The sequence below is a fragment of the Leucoraja erinacea genome, chromosome 1, assembly GCF_028641065.1.
Source record: "Leucoraja erinacea ecotype New England chromosome 1, Leri_hhj_1, whole genome shotgun sequence".
Lineage (NCBI taxonomy): Eukaryota > Metazoa > Chordata > Chondrichthyes > Rajiformes > Rajidae > Leucoraja > Leucoraja erinaceus.
Window position 1 is genome coordinate 112068537 of NC_073377.1, and position 15452 is coordinate 112083988.

The 15452-nt window shown below is 45.8% G+C and overlaps 1 protein-coding gene across 2 annotated transcripts in view; it reads right to left on the minus strand.

Moving 5' to 3' along the window:
• Positions 1-15452, minus strand: part of grid2 (glutamate receptor, ionotropic, delta 2) — a 938309-nt gene that overhangs the window by 53167 nt on the left and 869690 nt on the right. For both annotated transcript variants that reach the window (XM_055641544.1, XM_055641535.1), the window contains exon 14: positions 8196-8362. In XM_055641544.1, coding sequence (XP_055497519.1) covers positions 8196-8362 — 167 coding nt within the window. The remainder of the gene's footprint in view (positions 1-8195; positions 8363-15452) is intronic.

Sequence of the window (15452 nt, forward strand, 5' to 3'; positions counted from 1 at the left end):
ACCGCCATTCTATATGATCATGGCTGATCTTCCAAATCAATATCCCATACCTGCCTTCTCTCCATACCCCCTGATCCCTTTAGCCACAAGGGCCACATCTAACTCCCTGTTAAATCCAGCCAATGAACTGGCCTCAAATACATTCAATGGCAGATAATTCCACAGATTCACCACTCTCTGTGTAAAAAAATGATTTTCTCATCTCGGTCCTAAAAGACTTCCCCCTTATCCTTAAACTGTGATCCATTGTTCTGGACTTCCCCAACATCGGGAATAACCTTCCTGCATCTAGCCTGTCCAACCCCTTAAGAATTTTGTAAGTTTCTGTAAGATCCCCCCTCAATCTTCTAAATTCTAGCGAGTACAAGCCGAGTCTATCCAGTCTTTCTTCATATGAAAGTCATGCCATCCCAGGAATCAGTCTGGTGAACCTTCTCTGTACTCCCTCTATGGCAAGAATGTCTTTCCTCAGATTAGGAGACCAAAACTGGTTGTGGGTACTCGTGGCATCAAGTAGGTGCGGCGTATTTCTAGCCCGATGAAAAATGTCCACGAGGTAAAAAGGTCATGAATTAGGTTGTGAAAGTGGGACAGGCCCTTTACAGTGCCAGAAAGCCGGGTTAGATTCAGTGTCGGCATATCAAGGCTGGCAGGTCATCCTGACGTCATCTGTTGCTGGCCCTGTTTTGTTCTGGCCTTTTGTCACCAGGTTTTTCAACTCCCTCCACCTCAATCTTTCAGTCTGAAGATAGGTGACATTTCGGGTCAGAACCTATTCCTTTTTTCCAAAGATGCTGCCTGACCTTCTGAGTTACTCCAGCATTTTGTGTCTTTTTAAAGCTGATAAAGTTCCCTTCTTCCCATATCTCACTTTCCTGCTTCAAATTTCCACCTCCGCTTCTCTCCTTATCTGACATTCATTTTTTCCCCTTTTCACCTCTGGTCTTTGCCACTTACTCCACCCACCAGTATCCACCTATCACCAAGGACTAATTTTGTTAGTCCTTGCTGTCTCCTCCCCTTCCTCAGTCCCCCTGCTGTCTCCTCCCATCCCCCAGCCTTCGGGCTCCCCCTCCTTTTTCCTTTCTTGTCCCCGCCCCCGATCAGTCGGAAGAAGGGTTTCGGCCCGAAACGTTGCCAATTTCCTTCGCTCCATAGATGCTGCTGCACCCGCTGAGTTTCTCCAGCTTTTTTGTGTACCTTTCACCTATCACTTGCCAGGCTTATTCCTCCTCCCACCGCTCTTTTCCAGCTTTCTCCCCCCCACTACTTCAATCAGTCTGAAGAAGTATCCAGACCCAAAATATCATCTGTCCATTCCCTCCACATATGCTGCCTGTCCTGGTGAGTTTTTCCAGCACTTTGTGTTTTCTTATGAGATTCCAGCACCTGCATCACCTTGTTTCTCCAGGGTTGGAGAAACAATGTTTGCTTGATGCTTCTCTCTGGAGTCAGAAGAATGGGAAGTGATGTGGAATGGCCTTGGGGAAACACATGCAGTCATGGACATGGTATGAAAAAACCCCTCACATCCTTCTCCATGAAACTTAAAATTCCTTGTGGGCGCAGAATTGGAAATTTTGCCATGGAGGTACATGGGCTTGAGATGATGGCTCTCAATCCAAGCCAATGGATTGGGTTGAATCAAAGTTTCAAATTTCAGAAACAAGAACAGAGTTGGTTAATAATCTATCAATAAAATGTTGCGTGCTTGCTTTGGAGTGTGTACGTGACCCGGGATATGTTTATCAATCAATTCAAGGATCAGTCAGGGATCGATACACAGCAACAGATAATTTCCTGTGTTAGAACTGTGAATATAGAAAATGTGTCAGCTGAAATATTGGCAACTATTGAGTGATGCGTTCAATCAACCTTTCCCTTGAGAACTGTTAGACAATTATAAACGGTGCTTGAATTTTATCATAACTTGCACATAGTTCTCCTTTAGTTGGTGTTTTTGTTGTTGATCTAACCAGTGAGGCTTGATGGCGTAATTGTTCTCAGTTGAATTCAACGACAAGGGTCTTAAGTAAGAGGAAAAATGGAAAAATTTAAATTTGATTATTTTTTAGTTGTAATTTCCCGAGTTCTAGTTTTGGTTTCAAGGTTTCAGCAACATCTCTGACCTCCATTTCACAGATTAGTCATGTCTGTTATTTGCTTTCTCTCACTCTTTCTCTCCCTCTCCTCTCCCCTCCCTCTCCCCCTCTCCTCTCCCACACCCATCCTCTTTCTCTTTCCGTCTCTCTCTCTCTCTCTCTCTTTCTCTCTCTGTCTGTCTCTCTTACTCTCACAGACACACACACTCTCTCAAACACACACTCATTCTCTCACACATTCTCTCTCTCTCTTACACACACACACACACTCTCTCTCTCAAACGGACACTCTTTTCTCTCTCACTTCTCTTTCTTTTCTTCCCTACTTTTCTCTCCCCCTCCTTCTATCCCTCTCTTTCCTTCTCCTTCCCTCTCTCCTCACTCTCTTTCTCCCTCACTCCTCTCTCTCTTCTCTCTCTCTCCCTCTGTCTCTCTCTCTCTCACACATACACATATATTCCCTCTCTTTCTTTCTCTGCTCTCACTCCCCAACCATCCCCATTGATCTGGCCATGACCCTATTCTCTGTGTCCTTATGTCCCCCGTCCATCCCTGCAATGTTAAACAAGCACCCTGGGAAAAAGGTTCTGAATATCTACCCTATCTATGCCTCTCATGATTTTATATAATTCTATCAGGCCTCCCCTCAACCCCCGACGTTTCAGAGAAAACAACCCAAGTGCATCCAACCACTCGCTATAGCTGAAGACCTCGAATCTAGGCAGCATTCTGGAAAATGTAGTTTAATTTTTAATTGATATGCATACTGGGACTTTTATCCTCTGCCAACTGGACATGATGTTAAACTTCAGAGAACCAGACTTTCCAGTCTGCATAGGAGCCGGCATATTCTGCATCAGGAGCACTCAGAATGACGACTCACTCATAAAGATTTAGCCTCCATGCGGTGACGTGGCCAGTTTGATTCGTCTTCAGTTTGCATGCAAAATAGATTGCAGGAGAAAAACACCAAGCCAAGAAAGAAAGACAGATTGCTTCTTTTGAACTGTGGCAGTCGGCAAGAGCCAACTGCAACGGCACAGAGATACATCCTTTCCTGCAGCAGGTACTTGCTGATTAATCTTGGCTGTCCGTGCAGAACTATTACTGAGCCTCAAGCTGGGAGATGGTGAAGACTGACTGAATATAGATATTATGGCCCTTCTAAATATCCTGTGGCCATATTTCAGGAGCTAGTTAGTTGCAGCAGAGGACATTAAATGCGGTATCTGGGCACAGCGGTAGTTTCTACCTTACAGCGCCAGAGACCTGGGTTCAATCCTGACTCCAGATGCTGTCTGTACGGAGTTTGTACTTTCTACCCATGACCTGCGTGGGTTTTCTTCAGATGCTCCGGTTTCCTCCCACACTCCAAAGATGTGCAGGTTTGTAGGCTTAGTAAAATTGTAAATTGTTCCTGGTGTATGTAGGATAGCATCGGTGTGCGGGGATCACTGGTCGGCGCAGACTCGTTGCGCCCTAAGGGCCTGTTTCCACATTGTGTTTCTAAACCAAACTGAACTAAACTAAACTAAAAGTAAAGTAAACTAAAAGCTAGGAAGGCAGAGGGCCAGGACTCGTCCCGACAGGTCCCAACCCATCCTTTTTCTCCAGAGATGCTGCCTGACCCGCTGAGTCACTCCAGCACTTTGTATCTCTCTTTGGTATAAACCCGCATCTGCAGTTCTTTGTTTCTACAGTGGATAAAGGTTCGACTGTAGTTTTTTTTTTTTAATCAGGATTGAGACTGTTGATCTTTGCTTGGCTGTTTATAGCTGCTTACCCTGGCTTTCTGCTGCTGCTCTCCAAATGCACCACAAATGTCACTTTACAATTTAAACTCCCGAGAAAGCCTCCAAGGCACGATTACAAGAGGCGGAAGAATTTGTGCAATTTTGCAGCAATTTGTCTTGCATCCAGCATTGATAGTAAGAAACGGGAAGAGAAGACAAACAATTTCCATGAGTGCAGAGTGTCTTGATGCCTTTGGAGGTTGTGCAGCCAAGTACCAGTTTTCAAAGGATTGTTGTAAATTCGGAAATGAGGCAAATAATTTGTTAGACTATTTTAGTGCTTTGTTTACAATTTAGTTTAGCTTAGAGATATAGTGTAGAACCAGGCTTTTCAGCCCAATAAGTCCACGCCCAATGATCACCCATACCCTAGTTCTATCCTACACACTAGTGCCAGTTACAGAAGCCAACTAACCTACACACTAGACAGACACAGAATGCTGGAGTACCTCAACGGATCAGGCCGCATCCCCGGAGAAAAAGGCTGGCTGGTGTTTCGGGTCTGGACCCTTCTTCAGACTGATTGTAGCTGAGGGTGGGTGGAGAAACCTGCAAACCTGCACACCTTTGGGATGTGGGAGAAATTCGGGGCAGGAAAACCCACTCTACCGTTGCACGGTAGACAGTCAGAACCTTTATCCCAGGGTGGAAATCTCAAAGATTAGAGGACAAGGCTTTTAGGTCAGAGGAGAAAAGTTTAAAGGAGATGTGCAGGGCAAGTGATGGGCATCGGGAACGTGCTGCCAAGGGTGGTGGTGGTGGAGGCAGACATGATAGTGGTGTTTGAGGTTTTAGGATAGACACAGGGATATGCAGGGAATGGAGGGATATAGATAATGTGCAGGAAGAAAAGATTTGTTGAACTTTGCATCATGTTCAGCACAGACATTGTGGACTGTAAGGCTTGTTCCTGTATTGTACTGTTCCATGTTCCATGTATCTACAGTATGTTGCAGCAGAGGACATTAAATGCGGCAGAGTCGATGCCTTACAGCCCCAGAGACCCCGCCCCGATTCGATCCTGACTACGGATGCTGTCTATACTGAGTTTGTACGTTCTCTCTGTGACCGCCTGGGACTGCTCCGGGAGATCCGTTTTTTTTCCCCACACTCCAAAAATGTACAGGTTTGTAGGTTAATTGGCTTTCGAAAAATTGTAAATTGTCCCTAGTGTGTAAGATAGTGCTAGTGTAGAGTGATCGCAGGTTGGCATGGACTTAGTGGACCGAAAGGCTTGTTTTCATGCTGCAACTCAAAATGTAAAAAAACGTATAATTGGCTTAGGAGGCAGTGGGAGTATCCGTGGGTGGATATTGGTTGCTTCGAGCTAATGGGAAAAGGATTTTCACATGCATCGGATTAAAACCCATCCCTTGGCTTGTGTGCACCTTGATTTTGATTCCAGAGTATGTGCTTGTGTGTGTGTGCATGCAGGCACGGAACTCGCTATCAAAACATGGAGGGGACCGGGGGACAGGGGTGCACAATATTTTGGCGGCTGCGCGCGCATGCGCACACACACACATGCGCGAGGCTTCGAAGGCTCAATCCAGCGCTAAATGCAGCTCAACTCTGCCTGTCCAGCCTGGACTGATGGGACACCAGAGCTGCTTCTCCGCGCTGGCCATATTTCCCGCAAGCCCCCAGGCAGATTAACCTGGCGGGACAGGCAGAGATGAGCTGGGTATAGCGCTGCTTTTCTGCGCTGGCTGTGGGCCTGTGGTACAGCTCCCGTCTGGCTCCCGACGTCTCTGGCCACCCCCGGGCATGGGAGGGCACTCGGGTGGGGACGGGACAGCGCCGGAGACCCGGCCGGGATCGATCCTGGCTGCGGATGAGGCGCAGGTCTGTGCCATGTCTCCCTCCACCAATCACCGCACTCAAACCTCAGTCCCACCCCCCCACACTCCTCCCTCCTCCAATCATCGCGCTGAAGCATTATGTCCCGCCCCCATTGCCTGCTGACCAGCGTCTCTCTCATCCAATCGGCGCCCTCGATCAGCAGTCCCACCTCCACTGTCTCGCGGAAAGCGGAGATTTTAAAATCCGGATTATAAAAACTTGGGGGGGATGTCCCCCACCTCTCAAAACATGGGGGGGACGTGTGTCCCCTGGCGTCCCCGGGTTTTCCGCCCCTGCGTGCATGTGTTTACGAGTGTGCGTGTGCTACTGTGCGTGTATGTGATATGTGACTGTGTATGCAGCAGAACATCACCTAGCTCTCCCTGCAGAGGGCAGCACCACAGCACCAACAGTCTTGGTGTTCAGCAAGTGGGCCTGCCCTGACCACCTGTTGCTATGGAACGAGCTCCTGATGATGTCTGAGTCAGATTGTGCAGCTTCTATCACTGACCTGCTATTTCACGGGGTTGCCTTAAATCAATTCTAAGTGATAAACCATGACATGAAAAAAAAACATGTTTCGTATAATTATCTTTTCTGAGGTTTGTCTATTTATGTGTCTGTTTTTAAAAATATATATATATATACTGAATTTTTGTTGTTTTTTTATGGGTTTTACAGAGCACTATGTTTACATATCTGATGTGCTACTTCAAGTAAGGATTTCACTGTTCTGTTTCGGGACATATGACAATAAAACACTCTTGACCCTTGGAGATGTTAGACTGAGGCTCAGTGTGCTCCCTTACATGGATGTGACATTGTTTTGAAGATGTGGAGATGTGGAAAGGGGGGGGGGGGGGTGGTGCTATAGGGAGAGGTTGAACAGGCTTGGTTTCTATTCTTTGACGAGCAGGAAGATGAAGGGGGAGGGGGGGGTGTCAGGACACACACACACACACACACACACACACACACACACACACACACACACACACACACACACACACACACACACACACACACACACACACACACACACACACACACACACACACACACACACACACACACACACACACACACACACCCACCCACACACACACACACACACACTCACACACACACCCGAGTAGGGCAATCAAGAAGCAGAGAACATAGGTTTAAGGTGAGGGGGAAAGCTTTGATAGAAACTTGAGGAGTACCTTTATCGCACATAGGGTGGTAGGTGTATTGAATGAGCAGCTGGTGGAGGTAGTTGAGGCAGGTGGTTACACAACATTTAAGAAATATTTGGACAGGAACATGGATAGGACAGGTTTAGAGGGATACTAGACTAAGTGGGACCCATTGGTTTCCCAACGCAACCCATTCCCCAATGCAATATTCCATCACTCACTCGTTCCCCCAATGCAACCCGTCCCCTAGCGCAATATTGCACCACTCACGCATAGCCCCCAACTGCGCAGGCACGGCTCATTTCCACTCATCCTCCAGCACTTCCTCCCCCTCCCTCTTCTTTCCCCTCTCCTCCTCCCCTCCCCCAATCCCTCCCTTACCTCTCTCTCCCTCTCCTTTCCCCTACCCTCAGTCACTCCCTCCCTCCCAGTAATCGTCGGTTACTCGTCGGTACTCGGGGATCTCGTGGAAAAATCTTCACGAGTCTTTCCGTGCTTACCTGCCGCTAGCGAGTCATCCCGAGTACCTGCCATTAGCGTTACGAGCCGCTAAGAGATGTCCCCGAGCTCCGACGTACCCGCTACGTTCATTCTCTGTGCTTACCACGAGTTTGATTTTTTTTAAACTCAGGAGAGCTCTTGGAATGAACTCGTACCGTGGGGCTGGGCCATCAAACTCAATATTATTTGCTTGAACATAATTCATATCCTTCTATTCCCAACATATCCTATATCGTTTCATTCCACACATATGATGTCCGCAGCAGCTGGGGCTCACCTAGAACAGGCACTGCTCAGAATACCTAGAGCCCGAACTGGACTTTGAAAATGGGCCAAAACATGGCGCCTCTTGTATGGCGGGATCAGTGGACTATTTCTATACACTTGCTAATCGGGGATGTGCCTGGGTATGGCATTACTGGACTGGACTGTTTGTAGGAAAATAATTTCACTGTGCGTTTGTAATTCGCACACGTGACAATAAATGCACAATTTAACCATTGAAATTCTATATCCATCTATTCCCTGCATATCCAATAGCTTTCAATTCCATGAATGTGCAATATCCCTCTATTCCCTGCATATCCAATATCTTTCCATTCCCTGAATATGCAATATCCCTCCCCTTCCTGCTTATCCAATATCCCTCCATTCCATCCAATATCCCCGCATTCCCTGCATACTCAACAATCCTCCATTCCTTGCCTATCCAAGCTCTAATGTTTCTGAGGTCAAGGTTAAAAACACAGTCTGGGTTTCGCACAAGGCATGAGTCCTACCTTTGGGAAAAGATATCTCTGTAGGGGCTGCCATGTTGGAGGGCGATACCATATCCTCGGTCTGCCAGTGTGTTGCCAACGGTGAATAAAGAGCAGTCCGGACTGTTCAAGGCAATGTATTCCAACACCGCCACATCCCACACAAAGGCATAATTTCCAGCTTTCACCTGCAAATGAGAAATTAGATGTTATCAAACAATACCCAGATTGATTAGGTATTTGTACGATGAAAAATATAGGCCAACAGTCAGGTGCAGTTTGGGGAAGTTGCTGAATGTTGGAGGTAACTTCTTTAAAAGAAGGTCCAATTTAGTTTAGATCCAGCATGGGAACAGGCCCTATGGCCCACTAAGTCCACATTGTTCACGCTAGTACTATGTTATTAGACTTTCAAGTCCACTCCCTGCACACTTGGCAGCATTTTACAGAGGCCAATAAACCTCCTAACTGCAGTATCCCTCTGGGGGGGACTGGAATGAGAAATAAAACAGGTCAAATTGGGGCCGGCGACAGATGACCTCAGGCAAGGAGGTTCCCTGAGAGGCTGCTTGTTGGCCGATTGATAAGCCGATTGGTGTGAGCCTAAGAGGGATACATCATTGCGAACCGTGGAACTGGTTTAAGGACCTTTTATGGAGGAAAGGGTGGGGTGTGAAGGAGGGGAGGGGGTAGAGGAGAAATATCATCTATTCCTTTAGCCCGGCCTGCGATGTTACTCCAACATTTGGTGTCTACCCTTCATGAAGGTTTTCTCATTTGAAAAGTAAATTCAGGTCAATATAATGAACCATGTTCTCCCACATTCCAAGCTGGGGTTCTGTGATGCCATCCAGAAACTTGAGCCATTAGAAATGTACAAAAGCTCCTGGGTCCCATGAGCACAGCACGACCCAAGATAAATTAAGATTTTTATATATCAATGCATCCCTATTCCCAGCGTGGAGCTAACTGTAAGAAAAATAGTTCAGGAATCAGTTCAGCTGTCCTGATCATACATTTCCACCATTATCTCCTTAGAAACATAGAAACATAGAAAAATAGGTGCCGGATTAGGTCATTTGGCCCTTCGAGCCAGCACCGTCATTGAGCTGTACTCCTCTTTGTTTGACTCAGAGACATGGACTATGTTAATTGAAACCAACATTTCTTCTTCCATACTAAATTTATGAAAATAAAATGAAACTGTGAAAGCCAGGGTATTATTTCGATGGAAAAAATGCAGGCAGGTGGGACTAGTGTAGATGGGGCATGTTGGTTGGCGTGGGCAAGTTGTGCCATAGGGCCTGTTTCCATGCTGTATCACTCTATGACTCTATCTGCCTTTAAGGGGAAAACATAAAATACAGAATACAGAAGGCGGAAATCTAGTTTTTATATATATATATAATATATATATATATATTATATATAATATAGTTCTCAGCATTGTAGTGCATCAATTCCATTGACAGAGTCCATTATACGCGATGAGGTAGAGGTGAGTACCCTAGCTTATGGGTGGACCATTCAGCAGCCTGATAATAGAGGGGTATCTAAGCTGTTCCTGAGTCTGGTGGTGCCAGGCAGGAGCAGGGAGAGGTAAGAATGGCTGTGTGAATATATTGGCTGCTTTTCTGAGGCAGTATGAAATGTAGATGCCTCCAGCGGCAGAGACAGCACTGCGGTGATGGACATCGATACATCATCTGGCCAGGCTGACTCCAGCAACTCCGGCCTCATGCCACTGCCAGGTCAATGGGTTTTTATGTTCGACAGTAAGATTAAAAAAAAAAAATCAGGCTTAAAGAGTACAGGAATGGCGCCTAAAACGTGGCGACTCTTGTGCACTGACTCAAGTGTGGTCTCCGACCTTACATTCTTATACTTGGTATGATTCAGCCTCTAATTGTATAGTAGGCTTGTCACTGCACCAGAGTCAAGGAAAGAGTGTTCACGTTGCCGCCCTGTTTCCACCACCATGCCCAAGAAGCACAAAATGCGGCAAGACAGATGCTGACAAGTGTGTTCAGCTCTGGCTGAACAACTTCTAATCTTGTGTGTGGACTCGATAAGAAGAAGTCACTGAACTGTTATGCAAAAAAAAAACAATTTCACTGTACTTAGGTACACTTGACAATGAAGTACCATTGAACCTAGACTTTAGAGATATGATGCCGGTCCAGCGATTGCCCCATGCACGAGCATTATCCTACATAATAGAGACGATTTTTAAACGTACCAAAGCCAATTGAACTACAAACCTGTATGCCCTTGGAGTGTGGGAGACTTTGTCTCTGGAACTGATACACTACAATAGGGATGATCACAGGAAGAACATCCAAACTGCATAGCCAAGATTTAACCCAGGTCCCTGGAGTTGTAAGGCAGCAACTCTACTGTTATGCCACTGTGCTGCCCCAACCATTGAGTCAATGCTGGGAATTCAGGCTACATCTATAACTGCAATTTCTTCTGGTTTTGGGGAGAGCTGTTCCCAAACTAAGCTGTGGTGCCACCCAAATGTACTTTTTTAGCTTTAGTTTAGTTTAGAGATACAGCGTGGAAACAAGCCCTTCGGTCCACCAAGTCCGTGCCAACCAGCAATCTCTTTGTACACTAGTTCTCCCCTGCACACCGGGGACAATTTACAGAAGCCAATTAATCTACAAACCTCCATGTCATTGGAATTTGCTGAGCATCGTAACAGCTTCATTGCTCATCAGATTCCCAACTCACTTAATTGTCTGGCATTTAGCGGAATGGTCAGATGCAAAGGAAAAACCCAGAGATTGGAACTCCCTGACGACGCACATTCCAGCAGCAGGTAAGTTCATTGCAGAGTTATAGATGGAGCCAGAATTCCCAGCATTGACTCAATGGTTCAATGATACTTTATGCTCCACATTACCCATTGTCAGGCCTGCACGCTTCACTGCACCCGTAGACAACACATTTAGAATTAGGATATTAACAGCTCACAAGATGTTCTTTTCGCAGCAGTTTGACTGAAATTAATATGGCTAGGCTGCCAAAAGTCAAAGATGGATTTCTGTCTCGGTACTGGAGTGAATTATTTCTGCTGCCAAATAATTTTACCCAAAGTCAAAAGTTGAAAGAATGGTGCTTGAGAAAGAAACACCAAAAGATTCTTGACTGGGACACACCATCTTGGAGGAAATGTAGAAAAAAGGAACTCCAGCTCTTCATCTTCATCTCCCCCCCCCCAACCTCTACTTTCAGTCTCAAGAAGGATCCTGACTGAGAATGTTATACATCCTTTATCTTCAGAGATGATGCCTCACCCGCTGATTTACTGCAGCACTTTTATCTATCTTTAACGATCTTTAAAAGGTTTTCCCACCCTGGTCATTCCTTCTTTCGCTGCTCCCATCCAGCAGAAGGTACAGAAGCTTGAAAGCGCGCATCACCAGACTCAGGAACAGCTTCTCCCCTCAGATTCGGAATGGTCCTTCCATAAGCCTGGTACTGTCCGATTCATCTCTACCCCATTCAGGACATTGGACTTTTATCTCTGGAACAGAGGTGCTACAATGTTGAGAACTATATTTTGCCACCTCCAGGCAAGAGGTGTAGCAGTGTGAAAATGCACACCTCCAGATACAGGGACAGTTTCTTCCCAACTGTTATCAAGCAACTGAACCATTCTATCAAGCACTTAAGAGCAGTTCTGAGCTACTATCTACCTCAGTGCAGACTGTTGGATTATCTTTAATTGGACTATACTGGTCTTTATCTTGTACTTGACGTTATTCCCTTTATCCTGTATCTGTACAATGTGGATGGCTCAATTGTGATCATATATTGTCTTTCCGCTGACTGGTTATCACAGAACAAAAGCTTTTCATTGTACCACGGAACAAGTGATAATAAACTAAACTAGACTAATTGGAGGGAGACGTCTCTGTTTTTATATTCCACACGATGCATCATAACGTTCAAGTAAATGGGGGCAATCAGACCAGGACTCTAATGTGCAATCAGCTTGTATTGTCCTTGCAAGCTCAGTATTGCATTGGGAAATGATAATGAACAGAGACATGTTCAGTATTGATGCTGATCTGTAGGGTTAAGTTAGAACTTGCTTGGGGCTTTGATGTGTAACTTGCTAACAATCACCCCCAGTATCAGAAGGTCATGAATCCAAAGCCTAATTCAGACTGCTAAGCTTATAATCATGGCTGAGTGGAGCTGAGGGGTAAATGTGCTGTCAAAGGTGCTGACATCAGATGTTAAAGTGAGAATTGTGTCTCACTCTCAACTGAATGCAGCAAGGTGGTGCAGCAGGTAGAGCTGCTGCTTCACAGCACCCGAGACCCAGGTTTGATCCTGACCTAATCTGCTGTCTGTGTGGAGTTTGCACGTTCTCCCTGTGGCCGTGTGGGTTTCCTCCTGGTGTTCTAGTTTCCTCCCCCATTCCAAAGACGTACAGGTTTGTAGGTTAATTGGCTTTGGCAAAATGATGAATTGACCCTAGTGTGTAGGATAGTGTAAGTGTACGGGGTGATCACTGGTTGACGCAGACTCGGTGGGCTGAAGGACCTGTTTCTGTGCTGTATCTCTAAAGTCTAAATTAAACACAGTAAAAAGAAAGAAAACTCTCAAAAGAACACAATTAGTGGAAAACACAATGAGAGTGTTCAGCAGTGCAAGAGGATGTTCGGCTGTGGAAAAGATGCAACATAAATGGAAATTGTTGTTGAAATATGTGAGGGATTGGGAGTATTTTCAAGCATCCATGAGTGAAAAGATTTTCATTCCAATCGTTGCATGTTTATTAGCAGGAAATTGGAAATTCTTGGCTCCAGCTCCCTGCATTGAAGTGATAAGATGCTGTAGAATTGTAAGTATAATTATTTGTTATATCAGCTTATTGCAGGTGAACTCGCAAGGAATATTTAGGCAACCGCATTTAAAACCAAGGAATCTCACAGCTTAAGTCAAACTGGAAACTCCTGCTGAGTGCCGCGGTGGGTGCCGGAGGTCGGTCGAGGATGTACCGCTTGTTGGGGAGGGGAGTTCTGCTGAGAACAAAGCAGCAGCTGGCATGGGGTGGGGAGGGAGGGAGGGAGGGGGGGTGCAGACAACTTTGAGGGACCATTGGGACTGCATTTAACACTTTGCAACATTGCCGGCACCCTATACACGATGACTCTTTGTATACCTTGTATACGGCATGCAAAAAAAAAAAGAATTTCACTGTGGGATGTCACATATGGTAATAAAGTATCAATCGTTCATTCATTTGGCCCATCGTATCGAATGCCCAATGAGCAAATAAGTCCAGGTTCTTTTGCCCATCTCTTTACTTAGCACAATTATCATGTAACGCCTCTTTTGCCAGCTCTTTACACCCTACCCACAACTTTCCGTCTGAAGAAGGGTCTCGACCAGAAATGTCACCCATCTTTTTTCTCCAGAGATGCTGCCTAACCCGCTCAGTTGCTCCAGTACTTTGTGTTTATCTTTGGTTTAAGGTGCGATGGGAAAGATTTTATAGGAACCTAAGAGGCAACATTTTCACACAGAGGGTAGGGGGTATATGGAATGAGTTGCCCAAAGAGGTAGTTGAGGCAGGTACTATAGCAACACTTAAAAGTCATTTGGACAGATTCATAGATAGGAAAGATTTAGAAGGATACTAGACTAAGTGGGACCCTTTGGGTCCCATGTTCACACGGGAGGGCTGATCCCCCGACACAATATTCCACCTCTCCACCAATTCCAATATTGGTGGCCTGTGGGGGGGCTTTCTGGAGCGCTGGTATGGGTTCTTGGGGTGGCAGCTCAGTCCCTCAAGCTTGATCTGCTGGCAGCTCACTCACGGCTGGTGGGCTGGCAGTTGACTCATGGCTATTCCTTGAAATTCCATTTCAAGCAGGGTGCAAGGCCACCAAATTCAAATCCATTTTCCTACCATTTCAAGCAGGGTACAAGGCCACCAAATTCAAGTGCAGTTTCCAACCACTTCAAGCAGGGTGCAAGGCCACCAAATTCAAGTACAGTTTCCAACCACTTCAAGCAGATTGCAAGGCCACCAAATTCAAGTGCAGTTTCATTCCACTTCAAGCAGGGTGCAAGGCCACCAAATTCAAGTGCAGTTTCATTCCATTTCAAGCAGGGCGAAACCACCATAAAACCACACTAAACTCCAAACTCACAGTTCAGTAGACATTCAGTGTGTTCAGTTGATTCACAGCTCAGACAGAGTCGTGACCTCTCCCTCCCCATCATGCAGAGACTGAGCCACACCCACACTTCCGGGTTTTACAACCCCTCCCCCTCCCACTGGAAAGGGTGTGGCCTTCATGGTGTGATTGACAGGAGAGAGATTCTCAACATTTTTTAAACACTAATAACACTTTTATTTTTCATTGATGGGAAGAATTCTCTGCACCTGCTGAGCAGAGGGGGACTGAGTAAGATGGCCAAAAATCACAGCCGTAAGTGGTAGCGTTTTATCTAAAATCAATATACAGTGCAAACAGGAAGTAAGTGCATTTGCAGTAGTGACTTTTAACTTCAAGCCAAAGCACCCAAGCCACCATTTGCAGTAAGTAGTGCCTTTTAACTTCAAGCCAAAGCACCCAAGCCACCATTTGCAGTAAGTAGTGCCTTTCAACTTCAAGCTAAAGCACCCAAACTGCCATTTGCAGTAAGTAGTGCCTTTCAACTTCATGCCAAAGCACCCAAGCCACCATTTACAGTAAGTAGTGCCTTTCAACTTCAAGCCAAAGCAACCAAGCCACCATTTGCAGTAAGTAGTGCCTTTGAACTTCAACCCAAACCACCCAAACCACCATTTGCAGTAAGTAGTGCCTTTTAACTTTGCCAAAGCACACAAACAACCATTTGCAGGTAGTGCCTTTTTACTTCAAACAAATCATATTTTCATTTTCAAATCATATTAAGGGGACTCACAGTTGAGTAGACATGTGCTCAGTTTTATTCAGAGCTCAGAGAGGTGTGACCCTTTGGCTTCATCCATCTTGTAGAGACTGAGTGAGGCACACCACTTCCTGGTTTTATAGTCCCTCCCCCTCCCTCCAGCAGGGGCAGCAGAGAGAATGGCGAATTTTTAAAACACATTAATATGTCTCTGATTTGTCATCGATGGGAAAAATCCTCCTGGTCCAGGAAGGCAGAGGGGGGCTCTGAGCAAGGTGGCCAAAAATGACGGCCTTGGGTGGTGCCGTTCTCTCTGAAATTGCAGCACAGTGGGCCAAAGGCAGTCAAGATCAGACTTTTAGTAATATAGAT